The following is a 19,863-nucleotide window of genomic DNA, read 5'->3' as shown; positions in this document are numbered from 1 at the left end:
CCTACCCCCTCCCCCTCCCCCACCACCCCTCACCCAAGTCACCCACCCACGATCTCAACAGCAGCCCATGCAGTTACATAGGGTGAGATTTCTGTATGGGTGAATGAGAGCAGTAGGCTCTTGTGTCTGCATGTGACCATGCTTGTGATAAAGACTGGTGTCCCCCCTCCGCCAGGAGAAGTTTGTCTTTGCTCTTTCTCATACATTCAACCGTCCCTATATCATTTCTGCCATATGCATCCACCCTCTTCGCTGAGCATCATGACACAATATGCTCCCACTGCTCACTCAACCCTCTCACTCACAAAGGACCAAGAAAGATGCATAGAGATAAATTCCTTCTCCCATTGTGAGCATATCCATCACCTGCACGCTTTGCTGAGGCAAGGCAAACTCAGGAGCCATGTCCTGCAAAGAGATGATGTCAAACCCTCCATCACATGTTCATTCACAGGTCCTCTCCGCTCCCTGTAAGCAGAAGATGATGTAACAGTTAGACTCACTCTGCCTTTGTTAGAGGAAACAAAAGACCAGCCAGAGAGCACACACATACATTACCTCGCTCTCTGTGTCTCATGGTTGTTGGAGGACAGTTCTGTTAAAGGTTGGATTATAAACATGGTAGATTGTTAAAAACTGTAGTTTAACTGTAGTTAAAAAACTGTTGTAGATAAATACTAATTACTGAAATATAGTTGTCCCCTGTTTATCGCAGGGGTTACGTTCCAAACCCTCCACAATAAGTGAAAATCTGCCATGAATGGATACCTCCCCAAAAATATATTATTTATTTATTTTTTATCAATTTTAAGGTGGGGGGGAATATATATATATAGTGTTTAAACCCTAAAATATCCCCACACATTTTAAACTATTTTCAAGCTGTACATTTTGGCACCTCTACAATATACCTGCAAAAAAGAATTAGCTTGATAGGTGCACCGTATTATAGTGAGGGAAGACTCTATGGGAACAACTAAATCATAGGCAGTAATTTTTTAGAAAAATAAAGTGTTATATTATCATAAATCACATTCTCCTTATATAAAGGCATATCAGGTTTTTTATTTGTCATCACAATTTGCGTTGCAATAACAACTGATTTTTCTGCATTAGCCTTATAGAAAATCTGACGGTCTGCTCTGTCACAATACAAGTCCAAGGTTCATTCATTCATTCATCCATGTATCTTCTATGCCTTAGCCGTGATCCCATCTCACATTGGGTGAGGGTTGGGTACACCCTGGACAGGTCATCAGTCCATCACAGGGCCAACACACAGAGACAGAGACCAACAACCACTCACACTCACATTCAGACCTACGGACCATTTAGAGTCACCACTTAACCCAAATGTGATGTCTTTGGATGGTGGGAGGAAACTGGAGTACCTGGTGGAAACCCATTCAGGCATGGGGCGAAACATGGAAACTCCACACAGAAAGGACCCAGGCTTCTTCTTGTGGGGCAACAGCGCTAACCACTATTCTGCCATGCTGTTACTAAGTTCATGGTTATGATATTGAATTTAGACACAAATTTTAAATTAAATTAACCTAGATCCCCTGTCATTTTTTTCACAAGCGTGGGCTTTGGAGTGATGGTGGCTCAGGAGGTGGAACTGGTTGTCCACTTAAAAAAGCATTTGGGGGTTTGATTCCAATCTGCATGTCCTTTAAGTTACTTCAAGGAAGACGCTCATATTGAATTGCCTCTGACTGTTCCATTAGTTTGGATCATGTATAGATGAAGCACTATAAGAGAAATAGAAGAAGGCACAGGAAGGCCCAGCATTTTGAGAGGTCAATTGGAAAGAAAAAGTGCAGCCCATTTACCATAGTAGGATCTTTAAAATCTTTTTGCAGGAAACTCAAAGCATTTAACTTTTTGAGGGTCTAATTGGTATTGTTTTTGAATATTTTTCTCAGGTTCAATGTAGAGAACATCACTAGTTATAGCTTCTTGTGTGTTCTTGTGTGGACTGTGCTGCTCCATGCAGAGAGTTTCAGTTTGCACCATTAGACCTGTGGTGAACACTGCAATTACAGGTGGCTGCAGTAGGTAGGAAGACCACCCCTCACAGAGGAAATGTGTACAATTGGGAGGGATGGAAAAATGGTAATAAATTCATGTACTTACAGAAAACTTTACATTCCCTTCTGATTCTGTCTTGTGTTGCCTGTCATTAAGTATTACATCCATCCAGATATCACAGAGTAAAGATAACAGTCTCCGATAACTTTGTTATAGATCTCAACTGTTGCTTGATATTCATCTAGTGTCCAGTTTCCTCTAAAGACATAGAGCAGAGATCAAATTTGAAGTTATTGTTTTGCTAATTCAATGATTTCTCAGGTTTAAAGCAAGTAACCATCACCATTGACCAAGAAACAAGGTGTGTGCAGCAGAAAAAAGCTTGCACAGAGCACCTTTTAAAATACATGTCACCTTTTTCCAGCTGCACACCATCCACTTCAAATTAGTAAGAAAACAGCAAAGACAGAACTGTGAGCTCAGAAATCTCTCATACTCAGACAATTTAAATCTAACTATTTATGCCGAAGCATTTTCTTTTCACCTGTCAGTCATTTTGCAACCTCCAAGGGATTACTTATTGATTTAATGTTTTGACTTTAGATTTGAGTGCTTTTTCTGTAATATTTTGTCCCATCCTTCTTCTCAAGTAATGTGGAAATGAGAACACATCACATGCTGGGCACCTAAGGCTTTTTCAACCAAGGCTGTGCTTAGTACCAAGTATTCAGGTCAGCAAATATAAGAAGTGGCTGTGCAGCCATATGCCAAACATGCATTTGTCTGGAGGCAAATGCCTTACAGTTGTATACAGATGTATATTCCCATACCCAGAGAAATTTTCATGTTTCACTTCACTGTTTATCCACCGAACCGACATCCAGCCAGTCAGGAAAAAACGCAAAAACATAATGTGCCCTGTCCATCTTCCTTATACTCGCTCTTGTTATGGCATTTGCAGCCTGACTACACAGATTTATTTCCTTTTCCTCTTTTAAACATGACAAATCGTACTCTCTTCTCATGCTTGACCTGGGGGGCCTCCAGCCGGGGAAATGCCTGGGACCCGGGAATGTTTGAGCTGTTGAGGTAGCTTCTGTACTGAAGGCATGTTTGGAACGTCTCAACCCCTTTTTTGGCCTCATGATTATTAAGAATAAAAAATTGCAATATCCTGCCGACCAGGGGATAGTTGAGTGTTTTCTACATTCCAGTCATTCTGCAAAACTGGATTGTTGAGATGCTTCGAAAGGATACAGTCCATTAAGCGCCCACATCCTGGTTGGTATGTGTAAGTGGTACCCTCAAAGTGCATTATCTAACCACGCTCACATTGGCATGTGATTGTAATAGGCCTGCAGCAACCTGTGAGGTGTGGTGGCCTGAATTAGTAGTATCCATATATTGACCTTATACTCTCTACACTAAGGTGCAAATCCATTTTTAGCCACACGTTTCCTGTTCATCTGTGAGGCCCTTGTTCTTGAACTCGTACTTGTTTTTGTGTGTGTGTGCATGTGCAAATGCACAACAGTGAGAAAATTCTCCTCATAATAGGATTTGCTTTGTGAACCCCCTCCAAGTCATGATCTCATCCCCTTACAGCGATCTCTCTCTCTCTCTCTCTCTCTCTCTCTCTCTCCATCTCTCTCTCTCCATGTGTTCAAATCTCATTGCGCTCCTCAGTCCCCCATTACATCCATTTTTATAGCTTCAGTAATGATTTCAGAGGGAGCCCCCTTTACACACTGCTCAGAAGTACAAAGCCCTACAGGCAGCTTTTTGCTTTAAACCCCTCTAGTTCTGCAATCTGCTAAAAATACCACAGTGTGAAAACAATATCATCAGAGAGCAACCATTATTTTTAATCACATTACCCCTCTGTTATCTGCAAACTTCGTCTTCTCCACAGTTTTGAAAATAACACAATAATGAGTGGGTTCAACCTATGGTGTGCATATAGTCGAGCTGTATAATCTCACACCACGTCCTCAGTATTTGGAATATGTGGTTGGTCCCTGGTTTGTTGCCATCTTCATTTCAGACCAGTCTCTGTCCATTGTGTTATGTGGTGGCAGACAAATGGTTAAAGAAGTAGTTCTCAAACTGCAGCTTTGGTGTAGAGCTCAGTGGACCTGACCGGCTCAGTTACGCTACAGTTCCAGCAGTGAATAGGGAGACTCATGGGAAATGTAGTGAAAGCACAGGGGAGCAATATGGAATGACTGGAAGTGTTGCTCTTTTGAGTGTCTAAAATAATGTGGGTGTTTAAAGGATGATGGACAGTTATTAAAAAGATCAAAAGTAATTCCCTGACAATGCTCCATGGTTTCAAACAACAAACTGATTCTGTTCCTGTTGTACTGTACTGTACTGTAGTTCACTGAGGATATTTTAATACATTTTACTATCTGCTATGGATCTACGGGTTTACTTGTCTGTCAATCAGTTGACCATTTGGGCTAGACTGAAATATCTCTATCTATTTGGTGTTGGCTATGTGACTGTTTCAGTCAACTTTAGGTGTTGGAAATGTATAATTGAACAATTGTCATTTAATGTTTTTGTATAAACAAACTTGACGAATAATTGATGCAATCACAGGTTTTTTTCTTTTGGCATCAGTTGAATTAGATGTTTGTTGCAGGTGTGGTGAAAACAACTTCAACAAATTAAGGTTGCACCAATAACAGTAAGTAAATTAGTTTGCACCATTCAAAGCTGAAGTTTATCTGAAGTATATGGACCTATGGTATTATTGTGCTTGATTTTCTCAGTTTAGTTAGTACCCACAGACTCTGCACATTCTCCAGCAGCCCACAGAGGGATCTGGCTCTGAGGGTCCCATGCAGCTCTTTGTGATTGTGTCTTTTCTTGGATCCTGCTAGCCCTCCTCAGAGAGACTGGCTGTTGGCATGACCCTCCATTCTCCTCTGCAGTAGCAGGTTGTGTTAATCCATCTCATGTGTGGATGGTACATATGAAGTCACTGCAGATGATTGAACCTCCACTTCTCTTTACACTTTTTTGGTTTTCATTTGAACTATTTTGCTCCAGCCAGAGAGCCTGCTGCTTTGCAGAGCCAAGGTTGACGATATATTTTGGGGGACTCTATTTCTACGTCGCAAGTGTGGTGGTCTGCCAGTTTCTGCACGCCATGGTTATTTATTGTTGAGTGAATACTTGATGACCTAGTGCTGCGGTAGCTCCACTTTTCTCGTATTGACATACTTCTCCTTGATGTCCTTCAGCTCTTTAGTTGTCTGTTTATTGCTGTCCACTGTGAACTGCCTTTAAGAATTGTGCATTCCCTCTATCTGCTTTTATTGGTCTACCGCTCTGCATGACTGCAGAGAGACAGACTATACATGTGGAAGGGAAGAAAACTACTCCCCTGCAAGTGCACCCCCTCCCCTTTTTATCTTTGCTGCTTCTTGCCCTCTCCTGCTTCTTTTTGCTCCCTCGCTCCCTCTCTTCATCCCTGCTCTTTGTCCCAGGAACATACCAACCAGAGAGGGAAGAGAGAAGGGGGAGGGGTGAGCCAGCATGTCAGACAGGGGAGAAGAGGAGAAAAGGGAGAGAATAGCATGTGGCTAATGGACAGACACATCAGACGCTGAGGTCGGCAGAAGAACTAGACTGAAAGAAAACACTTTTGTTTTTGTTATTGCTTTTTTTTTCCTGGTGATTTATTTCCATTGTTTCTGTTGGTGATCGGGTTCAAGTTGTGTTGGGTGGTAGACCACAAAGCAAGGAAAGCTAACAACAGAAACAAGGCAAGGATATCAAGATGGGGCATCACAATCGTGGGATGGGAAAAAGATGGCTGTCCCATTGAGGAGTCCTGCAACGTCTGTCATGTCCAACACCACTGTTACTGCTGCTAATATTTTTACCCCCCCTGCTGTCTCTGAAGCTCACACTAGGAGAGCCCAGTCTTTGTGTGTGTGTGTGTGTATAGGAAAGTGGATAACTGGCATTTATGTCCTACTGAGGGGACTTGTGTTCTAGGACGCACGAAACAGGATCCTGCAAGAAATGATGCCCATTCTCACACTTTTGAATTACACACACACACTGAGAGATAGAGAGTAGGGGGGACAGGTGTCGGAGGAGGGAAACTCTGAGCATGAAGCTCTACTGCTCGAAGGAAAGGAAAGTGTGGGAGCTATAATAAGGCACAAGGAAAAAAGGCTGAACTACCACTGAAACGGCTGTAAGTAGTCTCTCTCTTTTCCTTTTACCATGTCGTTTTGTTCTTTTCTGTCTTTTTTTTTTCTGCTGCTGCTCAGCACTTATAAAAGCAGCACCTTCCATTTGTGTTTGCGTTTTAGCAGAACTCGTCAAAATGGCTTGTGTCCAACAAATGGCTGTTTAAAATGAAACTAATTTTTCTGCAGAAAGGATTTGTTTAGGACTATGTAACTTCTCTGCTTTGCTGTCTTTGGAAAATGACTGGATTTGCTTATTGCTTTTATTAACTTGCACATAAAATGATTTAGGAAAAAAAGAAAGCATAGACATTTGTATCTTCCTGGCTTCCAGCTTGAGGATCAGGAAAGTTGTGATTTTGAAATTCTAGTGGTTTTCTGTATGTCACACAGGTTTGATGTGTCTTCCCATTTTTAGCATCATGTACAATATGAACCTGCTGGCTTTTGCTATCAGAATGAGATAGCATTCAGTATTATTTTTGTGAAAAACTCCCTGTCCTCACATAATTATTCTGCTGCTTATGGTTTGAAAAAAATCCTGTTTGTTCAGAACCAGCAGGATCGCAGTCACCTCTGCTGTGAAGCTTTGGGCTCAAGGGGCCATGTGTACTAGTGTAGTGCAGGTTGGACTCACATCAAATTATAATGTGGTGTTTTGCATGCATGGCAGAAAAAGGGCCTAGACAACCTGTCTAGCATGCTGCTCTTTCGGGTGCAGAGGATTTGGCTCAAGCTCCCGATCTTGTCAGAGGATGTAATTTGGCTAAAAACAGAAAAACACTTGGTGAAATGACTGTTGTGTCAAGAAGAAACTGTTTTTCTGTATTTAGATGTTTGTGCAAACACTGACTTCAGCATAGAATTGTTATCCAGCAGGGGATTGACCTCCAGAACGGAGGCTTTCTTATTCAATACTCATAGTATGGATTATACTGTGACAGCTGTGTGACTTCTTGTGCAATTTATAATGTTGTTTCTCATCAATTAAAAAAAGAAAAAAGAATGTATGGGGCCTTTTAATCCACCAGCTACTATCTGCTTAGCAAAATCTGATTTAGTTGCTTGACCTTTAATGTGACAATAAGAATTCTATTTATTCACAATGATAGACTTGGATTTCAGAGGTGATGTACATCAATGGCCAAAAAATAAACAGCACCTTCCAAAATGCACTCCAAGTCTTTTTGTGTATCATGTCGAAGCCATAAGTCAAAATCAGAGTCAATACTGTGACAAGTTAATCTCATCAATGTAGTGATGAAAGATGCATCACTGTAACACCCGTTCATGTTTTGACCCAACAGTAACAAAAAAAATCCAGGGTGCAGCAACACTATCTGTGATTATATTATATTATTAATATAGAATTTTTAATCGTGCTAAGGTTCAGGTCTAGAAAAGCTGTTAGTAACAAGCCGCTACTTCATATTTGACTTTTTTTTTTTTTTTTTTTTTAAACAAAATGAAATGGTGCTTTCAGGCACCTTGAACATCACATCTGGGCTCCCCTCAGCATACTGGATTACCACAGCTTGTGTGTTGAAAATAGACAGAAGCTAATAATATGGTTGGAGAAACCACTGATGCTTCTTAGAAATATAACACAGCTATTGCACAGATTTAGAAAGTGACAAGGGACATAAAACAACCACTGCAATGAATCAGGACTGCACTGACGGATACAAAAAATGTGTGTGTATATAATCATCTTCCTTTAATCTGCACACTGTCCATCCTCATTGAAACCTGTCACTTGCACTACCCACAGTGCAACCCACAGAGGGTCAGAGACTCAGTTGTGCTATGCTAGTAGGGGAAAATGGAGCCTGGAGACCTAAGTCCGCAGCAGAGATGATGAGTTGAGGACATTGAGAATTCATACAGCTCCCTCTAGAACAACAACACACTTCATACTGGTTTTCACTTCTGTAGTTGTCCTTCCGAGCACTTGTAAACACACTTTGATATGTAAAATTACTCATGCCGTCCTTATAGAAACCAAAATAAACAACATGTGTGGTCAAAGGTTCTGCAAACATCAGTACATAACTAGTAGAACTCTGGGAGATCACTCATTGAGACTTGAACCAAAGGCTTTACTTACACAAGAAATAACTTCCATAAATAACCCTTTCCTCTAACATCGTTGCATATATGTTTGCATATATGTTATATGTTATGTTATGATAACTCAAATAGAAGAGCCCAGTACAATAATCAGAAGGTCACATTACAGCTATTCAGCCACTACCTGCATGCATATATATATATTATAAAGCTATTGGTTTTGCAAGTGCTACAGAAGTTGATAAGAATGACCTTAAATGTCTGTTGGTGCCAGTTTTCTAGGGAAAGAGAACCTCTGTCTTGACAGAAAAAAATTTAACTTTGTGTTAAAGGTCTCTGGAGTCCACTAAGACAGCCTGAGCTCCCAATCACTGCAGTGACTTTACAGAACACATTGGTAATTTCTCCCAGAAAAAAATAGTTTATCTGATTCAGGCTACCAAACCAAAAGATCTTGTTGATTATTAAAGGTGAATCTAAAAGGAAATAGAACATGCTAATCAACAGAGTTTCAATAAATTACTAACAAAATTTGTCCAGATATTCAGTGTTCCTCCAGCATGAAACAACACTTTACATAGAGCAAGACTGAGATTTTGTTTTTGTAAAAAGAAGGCAGGAAATTACATTCAGACATACAAAACCATCCCTCTCATATCCTCAGTCCCAGTTGGACAAACCCATAAACCCTTGTAGGGAGAAAGCCGTTTTGCACGCCTGTTTCTAAGTTTTTGTTTTTGTTTGTTTTGTTTTTTGTAGCTTTATCTGGCTCTTCTCTAAAGAGAAAACATCTCTGGGTTCTGATTTTAAACAGCAGGGAGGTAAATTTGGTTATTTGATGTCATACTAGTTTGTGTCTCAGCAAAGAGACTCAGTCACAGAAAAGAGCACTGTTGTTGTATGATGGCTCTGCCTACAGCTGCAGCTTCATTATCAACTATACTTAAATCAAACCTACTTTAATGGGAACAAAAACTCATCTGTGTTGTGGTGGTGTTTTTGTTTTTTTGTTTGTTAGTCTGGGCTTTGTGTGTGTGGGGGGTTTTTTTTCCCCTCCATTGGCAGCATGACATTGCTTTGACAATATCTGTTTGGGGAACCTTTACCTCCAGCCCGTCTCTTTATGGCTGTTGTGAACACAGAAAATGTCTTTTGCCTGAACTAACAGATTAACATTTAACCAAAGAAGAAGAGATAAATGGAAAAGAAAATGAAAACAGTATTGGTAAAGCTGTGGACAAAAGGTGACTTAGCAGGATGAGCGCTGAAAAACAGAGAAGCCCACACATACACAGCCTCTGACAATACGAATCTTAAGCAGCAGTTTCTGAGAGGCTGAGATTTGCTGGCTTTGAGCAATATAGTCAGCTGTTACTAATGGAGACTTCCTTCAACCTAAAACTAACTGAATAAACGTAGACCTCAGCCCACCTGGCAGGTTGTTATGCCACAAGTAAGAGAGCATGAATATGACTCTACTCCAATAGAGGGACGTAGAGTCTTTGTTGCCCAGATAGTTACAGGCTGTAATGTTTTCAGTATACATCATTGAAATGCACTTGAGGTGACATTGGTTTTTATACCAAGACAAACATGTTCATCATCAAATGCTGTTTTTCACATTCAGATTTTCATTCACTTTTACATGTTTTTCTTTTTTTTTTTTTTTAACATCAGCCTTAATAAATTAATAAGAGACCACTGCCCACAGTAAAGGACTGTCTGATTAAAGAGACAGCTTTACTGAGGAACATCACATTCACCAACACTGTCACAGACGAGTTCAATGCAGCAGAACAGGCTGATACTTAGATGTAGAATATACTCTGTATATTGAAAACAACACGTCGTGCTCTGTTAATTCTGCGGTTCTGAGTTATAAATGACTGTCTTTGCTGTATTTCCTTCCCCTGACTGTTCCTGAAAATCAGCTTTACTAAGATCACCACCTATGCTGAGCTCACTGGTTTTTGTTGTGGTTTTGTTTTTAGTTTTTTTCAATGTGATATCTGCACACAAATTAGGCACATTCATCTGTTGAAGATGGAAGTGTAGAAACATCTCGGGCTCAATGCCATTAGGAGAAAGTATTTTCTATTACCTGATTTCATGCAAACTGCATTAAAATGTTCCAAAACACTATAATTGGATTGAAAACACAAATCTAAGGTTAATTTGGGTAATGGATCTGGAGGAAGATGTAGCTAAAGAAACTAATTGTCTTTCATAATGGTCACATATGATAGAGGCCAGGGAGAGAGATGATGATATATCTGATTTATATGACCTGTCTGATGACATAGTGTGGGGCAAATTGTGTAGTGTGGTGATTTGTATCTTTAAGTTCCCCTGTCTGCAGTTTGCTGTGTGATTGCTCTGTGTGGGTTGTGATGCAGTTTACAAGCTTAGAATAATCAGAGAAGTCGTACCCTTAATAATGAAGGAATATGACAGTAACACCCCCAACCCATACTATGCCCACAGTTATGTATAAGCTTCCATACAGTTAGGTTAGGTTGCGCTTTCGACCAGTCTGATCCTTTGACCAGAGCATTACTGCTTTATTTCTGTGTATTAATCCATCACTTATCATCATCCATCTTTGACAGTGACATTTACAGTCTCTATGCTCTCTACAATGAGACTCTAGTTGGCTTGAATGGTTGATGTCAGGCCCTAATAGAGCATCTGTCCGCTGCTTGTACAGCCAAAGTCTGAGGGATCAATTCTTTATTTTTCTGATCTCAAAGTGGGGATAATTTGCCCTGAGTTACTTGTAGTAACAGAATAAAGACAGAGGATTATGGACAATAAGAGTAAGTAACACAAAACAGGGCTAATGAGTGTCTTAAAGTCATCTTTTGTTTTGAGGTAGACACAATAGATTGGGTTGCAAACTAAGAGGAAACCTGCCTTAACACAGGTGTTCATATGTTTGTGCTCAGGTCCTCTCTACTGAGCAGATGCAGGTTGTGTCAGGCCCCCCAGGTTTCTTGTGTCTTCATCTATATTTCATCAAAATGTGGGCAGTCAACTCGGTTCACTCAGACATCATAAGTACACTCATCATCTAATGCAAGGTATCAATCCACAGAGGAATGCTCACATCCTGGATTCAGAAGCTAAAACCGCCTCTTGGAGGCGGTGTCTGAAATCACACACTGCTTAGTTTCTCCATAGTCCACCAAATCTGAAGTATGGTGTTTTGGGGTGCTTTCCAAATATTGTGCAAATTATTAAACCCTATTTCCAATACAACCATTTTTTTATTCTGTATTTATTTTGCAGGCCAGTGTACAATTGATGTCTACTAGCTGAGTAATTTATACCATCATGCATTGCGCTGATGCTGAAAGAAATAAAAATAGTGCAGAGAAAATAACCTAAGTGATAATCAGACATTTTATTCAGATCCTTTCTTCTTATTGGCTCACTGGTCTGTTACTAGAGCTCCAGAGAGAAGCTTGAGAGAAGAAATATCAAACTACACTGGGGTGTTTTTTGGGTCTACAAATGTACATAAATATGTTTTATGGATGTCAATACTTCAAATGAAACATGAGCAAAAGTGTAAGATGCCTCTTAAATGAATGGGGTTGATGCAAACGGCAAATGTCCATCAATGAGTTAATATGTAGCATTGACCTACCTGCTTCATTTAGAGATTTTTTTTTGTTCTCCTACTGAGACTGAATTCAGGTGGAAGTTAAAAGTAGTTATGATGAACTGTTTCCCTGGAAGCTGCTTGTTAAACTCTCCAACCCTTTATTTATTTATTTATTTATTTATGTCTTCCAGTTGTCCCTCGGGGATGAGCAGTGTGAAGTGACACGGAACGGGTATGAGTCCAAGGAGCTGGTGTACTTAGTTCATATTTACTGCCAGGTAAGATGGTGTAGTCACACAGAAATACAGATACATGCCTAACCTCCAAAAGCATCTGTATACTGACGTTTAATTAAATGAAAAACTCCCACACAGTCACCCTTTCATCTGATACACCAACACATTTGTACAAATGCATTTGTGCTTTTCAACTCTTCTCTAAACTTCTGTACAACCTGTCCAGATACCAAGTGTGCTTCTCCCTGTGAGCTCAGCCCTGGCTCAAATTCAAACATTTTTCAAACACCTAACTTATTGTTTAAAAAATTCAAGTTATGCTGGAATTCAGAGTTGAAATAAAACAGCTGTGGATCTGCGCCAGTGTGGGTGAGTGGTTTTGAGGAACGACAGATAGAAAAGGCTGCGGAGTATAACTTCTTCAAACCCTGGGTTTTCTCTGAGTACTATAAACATTCCTGCAAATATAAAGATGTTGCCTTGACTGAATTGTTGATGTTGTACTCTCAATATATTTCTGTGTCATTACTGAAACATTGAATTATGCATCACAACAGGCCCTGGTGACATCTATCAAATCTAATGAAGCAGAGCCCTCTGCGTGTTCCCTCTCATTTGGCATCTTTATATCTGTCTACTTCTTAGAGCCTCTTAAATTTTTTGCAGAGTTCTCATCAATGTGGAAAAGTTAGATTAGTCATCTCCAAAATTCCTTTTAAAGAAGAAACTTCAATGTAAAGTAGCAGCCAAATTATTTATGATTACATCATATACAAAGTTTTGCAAGACATTTGATTAACCCAAATTTAGGTGAAGCCTTAAGCAAAGCACACATGTGCAGCAGCTGCTCAGAAGCTCTGCCCTGGCCTCCTCCAGTGACATTTTTTATTCTGGTTTCATGCATATCCCTCCACAGATCATATTCCATTTGCACGACCTTGGCAAAGCCACACAAGCATGTGGCTGTGTACTTGGAAATTCCAACTTCTCTCAGCCATCGGAAAACAGCTAAAACTACACCAGCTCTGTTGAAGAAAGGGCAGAGAAAGTGGCCTTGTAAATTCAGAACTTAAAACAGAGAAAGTAGCACAGCTTAGTGAGACTGGTTCAGTTCCATAGACCCAGAAAGGGGGAGGTGACCAGAAGCACAATGTGAAAGTGGGACAGGAAAGACATAAAGAGTTCCCTGAGCCCACATAGCCCTCCCAGTGGCATCTTCCCCAGCCAGCACTTTTCAGACAGCACTAGACTCAGCGGGTTGAGTGGTGCACTGCAGTCCCAGTCGCACAAGCCTTGGCCATGTTATACGCATAGTTTTCTAGGGCAAATCATAGAAGAGGCTTTTTCCACTGCTCCTTTCTGTCAATGGGGTTTTGAGGTTTGGATCGCTGATTTACTGGATAAACCAGAAACAACAAATCCTCAGATTCTCTCTCAGATTTTTTTCTTTTCAAAAGAAGCTAAGTAACTTAATGTTGGGGAATCATGGACAACAATCTCTTGGTTTGCACTTGCACTTGTTGGCATTTCATTAATACATTTTACTATGAAGGGCTCAGGACACCGCTGATGTTCTTTGTTTCCAAACAGACATCAAACTGTACAAGGCCATGGGAGACTTGATTCCCATTTTCTATTTTTTTTTTATTTTTGAGTAGAGCCATTTAAAGAGCATCACTGCCTACGAAAATAGACAGAACCAGAAATAGATGTGGTTGAAGAAGATGTTAGTGCAAAATAGTTAAAATCACAATTACATGAATACAGAAGAAAATAAAAGTTAAGGTATTCAGAGTTGATGGTCTTTATATGAAGTTGACTGATCAGCTTTCAAATAGCTCCACAACCTGTACACACCTTTGACAAGCCTGGTGGCTGTAGCTTTATTACAACAGAAGCTGTCTGGTGTGGTAGGGGTCATTAACAGAGTTCCCTGCTTGGCGGAGGTGTTATCTCCAGTGAAATTCCTCTATTGAGGTTGAGGAAACTTCTGAGACCAATGACTACTCTCTGCAGAGCTTCCGTGTCTGCCACTGCTGGTCCTTCAGCAGTTGGTGATGCCAGTTGTCAGCACTAAGAGAGTGCGATCTAAGCAGAAGCCATATGACTATGAACGTGGCATTCATAGAACTGCAGATATATTCATAGAAATTCATAGATTCATAGAAATCTGCATTCTTTATTCAGTCCAACATAGAGCTACTAATACTACCAGACAGCTCATAATCTTGGCTGATGAAGCCTACCACTGTGGTATCATTCCAAAATTTGATGTTTAATTGTTTACCCTGGATGTGGTGAAACAGTGGTCCAGCATCTAATGATAGGTGGGAGGTGTTGAGGCAGGATAATAGTAGTATAATAGTTGAATGCGGAAGTAATATCTTAAGTTCAGCTTTCTAGCACAGTTGCCCTTTCTGCCTAGGTGAGTCAAAGATGTGTGAAGGATTTAGAGTATGGTGATGAGCAAAGAGTAAATCTATTGGCACGGAGGGGTTAGCTATGATGACGTTCCAAACATCAGTCATGCTTCACCATTGGGATCATTGTGGTAGTTTTTCATGTGTCTGGTGCTTCCCCACAAAATGGAGGAATAAAAGAAAAAAATATAAATTTGTTTGCGCAAAGTAAAGACTGTGGATGAGTGTTAATCCATTCTTTTCATCAGAACAACTGTGTGATTTGTACAAACACAATGAATATACCACATTCGGAATAACATTTTTGATCTTAAAATCAAGGTATTCTATTGTTGTTGATGATGATGATGATGATATTATTCATTCATCTTCTACCAGTTATCCTTTCCGGGTTATGGGGGCTGCTGGAGCCAATCTCAGCTCACACTGGGTGAGGGTGGGGTACACCCTGGACAGGTTGCCAGTCCTTCACAGGGCCAGCACACAGACGGACAGACCAACAGCCACTCGCACTCAGACCTATGGACAATTTAGAATCACCAATTGACCCATTTATGATGTCTTTGGATGGTGGGAGGAAACCCACGAAAACACAGGGAGAACTTGCAAACTCTGCACAGAAAGGCCCCAGGCCTGGGAACCAAACCCACAGCCTTCTTGTTGTGAAGCAACAGAGCTAACCACTATTCCAATGTGCTGCCCTTTTTTTTTTTTTGCTGTTGAAGGGTCGCAGTTGGATCGTGAAGCGTAGTTATGAAGATTTCCGTGTCCTGGACAAACACCTACACCTCTGCATCTATGACCGACGCTTCTCACAGCTCCCTGAGTTGCCTCGATTGGAGAGTCTAACGGATCAGTCTGAGGTGAGCACTGAAAACAAACACCTACACTTAAATAACTCCTATATGGACAGCTAATGGATTTAGACTCAATTTCCTTCACATTTTACTTGAAATTAATGAACAGCAGCCTTTGCTGCTACAGTCATACATTTGTTAACATTTCCCTTAAACCCTCTTGTTCATAGTCACAGATTGAATTAAATTAATCACACTAATTGCTACCCACTCACTTTTAAAATACAGGACAACAAGGTATCACTTTTCTACATAAAAGCTCTTTCACTTGTTATGTTTTGATATCAATATGATCTGCACAGCTTATTTCTTGAGAATGGACCATTCAGATTGAGGTTCAAAAAAGGATTCAGAGGCATCAAACCAAATTGGTAAAACTAGTTTGTTACTGAGGGGTCCGTGTGTGCTTGCATGCACGCGTGCGTATGTAAGCGAGTGAAGATTTGGTTTGCTTTACAATCACCTATTTGCAGGTTTAGAGGATCTGATGTTTCAAACCAGCCCTTCTTCTCATTGTAGGGTTTTGGGGTGTTTTTTTTTTTTTTGTTTGTTTGTTTTTTTCCCAGCTTCAGCTAAAATCTACAAATGTGGCACTAAAGACTGTAAAACTAAGTCTTCCTTTGTAATATGAACCCATAAGCACAAACGTCAGTTCAAATACTGAACAAAAGCTTTTTAATGGTGCTAATTAACACAGCATCATCTACTGAAATAAGCCACCACTAATACTGAAGAACATTGAAGGATTTTATGATGGTTAATTATGGTAATTAATAGAGATAATTGATATAATGAAATAATAATGGATTCTAAATCTGAGGTCAGTGTAATGAGTTTCTCCACCATTTGTGTTCTTTTCCATGTCAGTCAGTTTCCCAGATGTTGTTAGCTTACCTCTCGCGGCTCTCAACGATCGCTGACAACAAGATCAACTGTGGGCCTGCCCTCACATGGATGGAGGTAAGGCAGCTATTGCACTTAGGTATATTCCAGTTGTGAAGAAGTAGCTTGAAAGTGGGTAATCTGAAAGCATTTTTTTGCTTGGATGGCATCATATTAAAGTTATCAAGCTTTTGTCTCAAAGCTGTTTGACGTATAGATGAAAAACAGCTACTGTGCTATGAATAAGGCTCCTGCAGAAGGCCTTTTTTAGTTAAAGACTTGCTGGGGTTGTGATTTTGTGTTCTTTCTTTGAAACTGCAGACCTAGATAAAAAAATAAGTGGAAGTAGGCACCTTAAGACTTAACAAACCCAGCCAGACATGCTGAGTTTTCTGCATTAAAGAATAAATGTTTCTATTTCTGCAGGAAAGCTAGACATGATGTAATAATACATCAATATTTGCACAAGACTAACAGGCACCCACAGTAGGTATTGGTTGAAAATGTTTGTCATTGTGTCACTTCATTCTTCTCTAGGTAGAATCTGACCTGAGTGTTTGTTACCGCATGTCATTCAAATGGTAATTTCACAGTACTTCAAGAAGAACTGTCAAGTTGAGCCTCAGAAGAAACCGAGGATTCAGCTTTGTTTTCTTTTGTTGTGTTTGCTGTCATTTCAGAGGATACACTAGGAAAACCACATTTTCATATCAGTTTATTCTACTTTCATGTCTGTAGTGTGTTGTAGTTTTATTAAAGCTAAAAATTCCCATTCCCAGCAGCTATAAACTCTGTCTGCTACTTCAGCTTAATGCTCTGTATAAATCATGTGTTCATATCACCTGGGTCCTTTATTGATTTCAAAAATCATTTTGTTGCATTTACGCTATATTGCAGAGCTGTTATCCCCCCTTCATTTTATTTGTCCACATATGTCGTCAACTGATAATTTTCAATCCAATGGCTGCCAACATTGAAATCAAACGTGTAAGTCTATTCCGTGTGTTTGTGTGTCTACCAGGTTGACAACAAGGGGAATCATCTGTTGGTCCACGAAGAGTCGTCCATCAATGTGCCAGCCATCGCTGCCGCCCATGTCATCAAGCGCTACATTGCCCAGGCGTCAGACGAGCTGTCCTTTGAGGTGACAACAGCAGCAATATGCATATCCTCTCTTTGCCTCTCCATATTCTGGGAGTCTACTAAAATTCCTCACACATATTTCTTCATCTATTGTTACTTAATGCTGAAGATTTCATACTACTGAACATGACAGACAGTAAGACACGGGGAGATGAAGATCTGACCAATTAATCTGTCTTTTCTGATAGAAATGTTCAGAGGTGGATGAAAAGGTGGACACCAAAGTCCAGACAAATTGCTTCACTCAGCACAATCTTTATGTTCTTGCAATTAGATGCTCAAGCTTCATTGATGTCTTGTCTATCAGCAAGAGGTAAAAGGACAATCAGACACATGTTTAATCTTCTGTCTGCAGGTTGGAGACATTGTGTCAGTGATAGACATGCCCCCTAAAGAAGACACCACATGGTGGAGGGGAAAGCACGGCTTTCAGGTACGCAGCTCACTGACAAACACCTGGGGATAAAAACAAGTGCATCTCCATCTCCTCCCCAGGTGGTAAACTTTGGATCAGGCTGTACTTTAGGTATTATAAGGACAAGGACAGAACGCTGCTTTGAAAGGTAGTTTTCAAACACTAGCAGTAGAGTTTGCTGAAAAAAGTTACAAACACTGTTTTATGTGAAGCAGATTACTGGACTTACTTGATTCTCTATCACTCTGAAATAATTTATATTCCTCCACGGTCTTCAGTATCATTCTGTAACCCACTGAAATGCGCTCTTTACTAAATAATGCTTCAAAACAATATATTCATAACTGTTAGCTCTATCTAATGGAAATTAGACTTAAAAATGAAATCAACTTATGAATTACGCTATTATTAGACATTTTTGGCATCAGATAGTTCAGAGGCTTTAAGAAACCTCAGAAGAATAACAAATTATGAAATGTTGTTAGACATTACATGCATGTTTAGCATGTTTACATGGGCAAAATCCAAACAAATATGTTGAGGATATCAGAACCAGATTTACTTGTTTGGGCACTCAGCCTTGCATAAACAACACAGAAGGCTGCAGTGGTGCAGTGTATTATTTCAGGTGCCTGTGGGACAATGAAATATGACCCATAAACTCAAGTTAGAGAAACAAATAAATGCTTTCATAGAATTATCAGACCCCTTACACATAGGGTTCATAAGAGTCATAGAAAGGGTTTTAAAAGCAGACATCAGCTGAAATTGTGACCATCCTCCATCACAATGATCAAGGGGTAAAGAATGTAAACATGTAATTCACATGGGCATTGCAGCATTGTTGGAGCCTTCTACTTTGATGGAGCCAGTGGTGCAGCAGGGACACCAAATGACTGCAGCAACCGGTTGGTCTGAAACATGTGCAGTGTATTTAAAACAAATCACAATTTGTATGCCATTTTAGGGAGTGTTTGCACCTCTTTAAGAGAAGTGAAATATCAGGTGCACACAGGTGCAACACAAATATAGCACCTATGGGAATTACTGGCGTCTGTTTTGTTTCCTGTGAATCAAAGTGATTCAATGTAAACACATCTAGACAAGGTGACAAATTGAAGGGAGACTGCAGCTCACATTTGTATTGCATCATTACATAGTAACTCCGGCCCTGTGTGTGTTGAGGCATGAAGGATTGGGGGGAATATTTGAAGCCATGTAAATGCCTCAATCTTGAAATTGTGGTCAAACAACCCAACACATGTCAAACATAACAAAACCTGAACTTCTCTTCAGAGATTCCACAGTCATAAGATCCTCTGACCAGCTCAGCATTGATAACCTGCAGCCTAGGCATTTGGCTGGAACTAACTGATGAGCAGGGCAACTAACACATCTGCAATACCGGCTCTCTCCATTAGGAGGTGGTCAATTGTGATGTCACGGGTGGTGCCCTGTAATGCGCAATTCAAGTTCTCAGCGGTGCCAGGGTAGATGCCCAAATGCACATACACAAAGAACACAAATCACTTGTGTAGATAGAGCATGTAATCTATTGCTTTGTAACTTTGTAACTATGTGAATCCTAGGCAGAGAGACAGAATTAATCTGGATTATGAAAAAGGAAATGGAAGTAAAATAATAGATCTTTTAGCATAGGTACCGCACACAACAGTGATGTGGTCATATTCATAACGCCTGGTCAGCACATGCCCCAAGATGCTCAATGTCACAGTTTTTCTAATACCCGAATCACATGACTTGCTGTGATCTCCTCAGACACAATGTTGTCTTTATCTCAGTTTCATTACATTATCTGATTCTGAATGTGCTGCCCTACCCCCTCACCTCCCTGTCTCACTGTCTCTGAAGGTTGGCTTCTTTCCCAGCGAGTGCGTGGAACTCATAAACGATAAAGTGCCACAGTCCATGACCAACTCTGTGCCAAAGCCAGGTACTGCTCCTCATTCTCCTCCTTTTCCTTTTAA

At 40.2% G+C, this 19,863-nt stretch overlaps 1 protein-coding gene across 3 annotated transcripts in view; it reads left to right on the top strand.

The window, feature by feature from the left end:
- arhgap32b (Rho GTPase activating protein 32b) overlaps positions 1–19,863 on the top strand; it is a 66,636-nt gene that overhangs the window by 22,605 nt on the left and 24,168 nt on the right. For all 3 annotated transcript variants that reach the window (XM_029519323.1, XM_029519322.1, XM_029519321.1), the window contains exons 5-10: positions 12,114–12,200; positions 15,304–15,441; positions 16,303–16,395; positions 17,339–17,461; positions 17,816–17,893; positions 19,748–19,829. In XM_029519323.1, coding sequence (XP_029375183.1) covers positions 12,114–12,200; positions 15,304–15,441; positions 16,303–16,395; positions 17,339–17,461; positions 17,816–17,893; positions 19,748–19,829 — 601 coding nt within the window. The remainder of the gene's footprint in view (positions 1–12,113; positions 12,201–15,303; positions 15,442–16,302; positions 16,396–17,338; positions 17,462–17,815; positions 17,894–19,747; positions 19,830–19,863) is intronic.

The sequence above is a fragment of the Echeneis naucrates genome, chromosome 14, assembly GCF_900963305.1.
Source record: "Echeneis naucrates chromosome 14, fEcheNa1.1, whole genome shotgun sequence".
NCBI classification, from domain to species: Eukaryota; Metazoa; Chordata; class Actinopteri; order Carangiformes; family Echeneidae; genus Echeneis; species Echeneis naucrates.
This window is presented reverse-complemented; position numbering and strand designations above follow the sequence as displayed.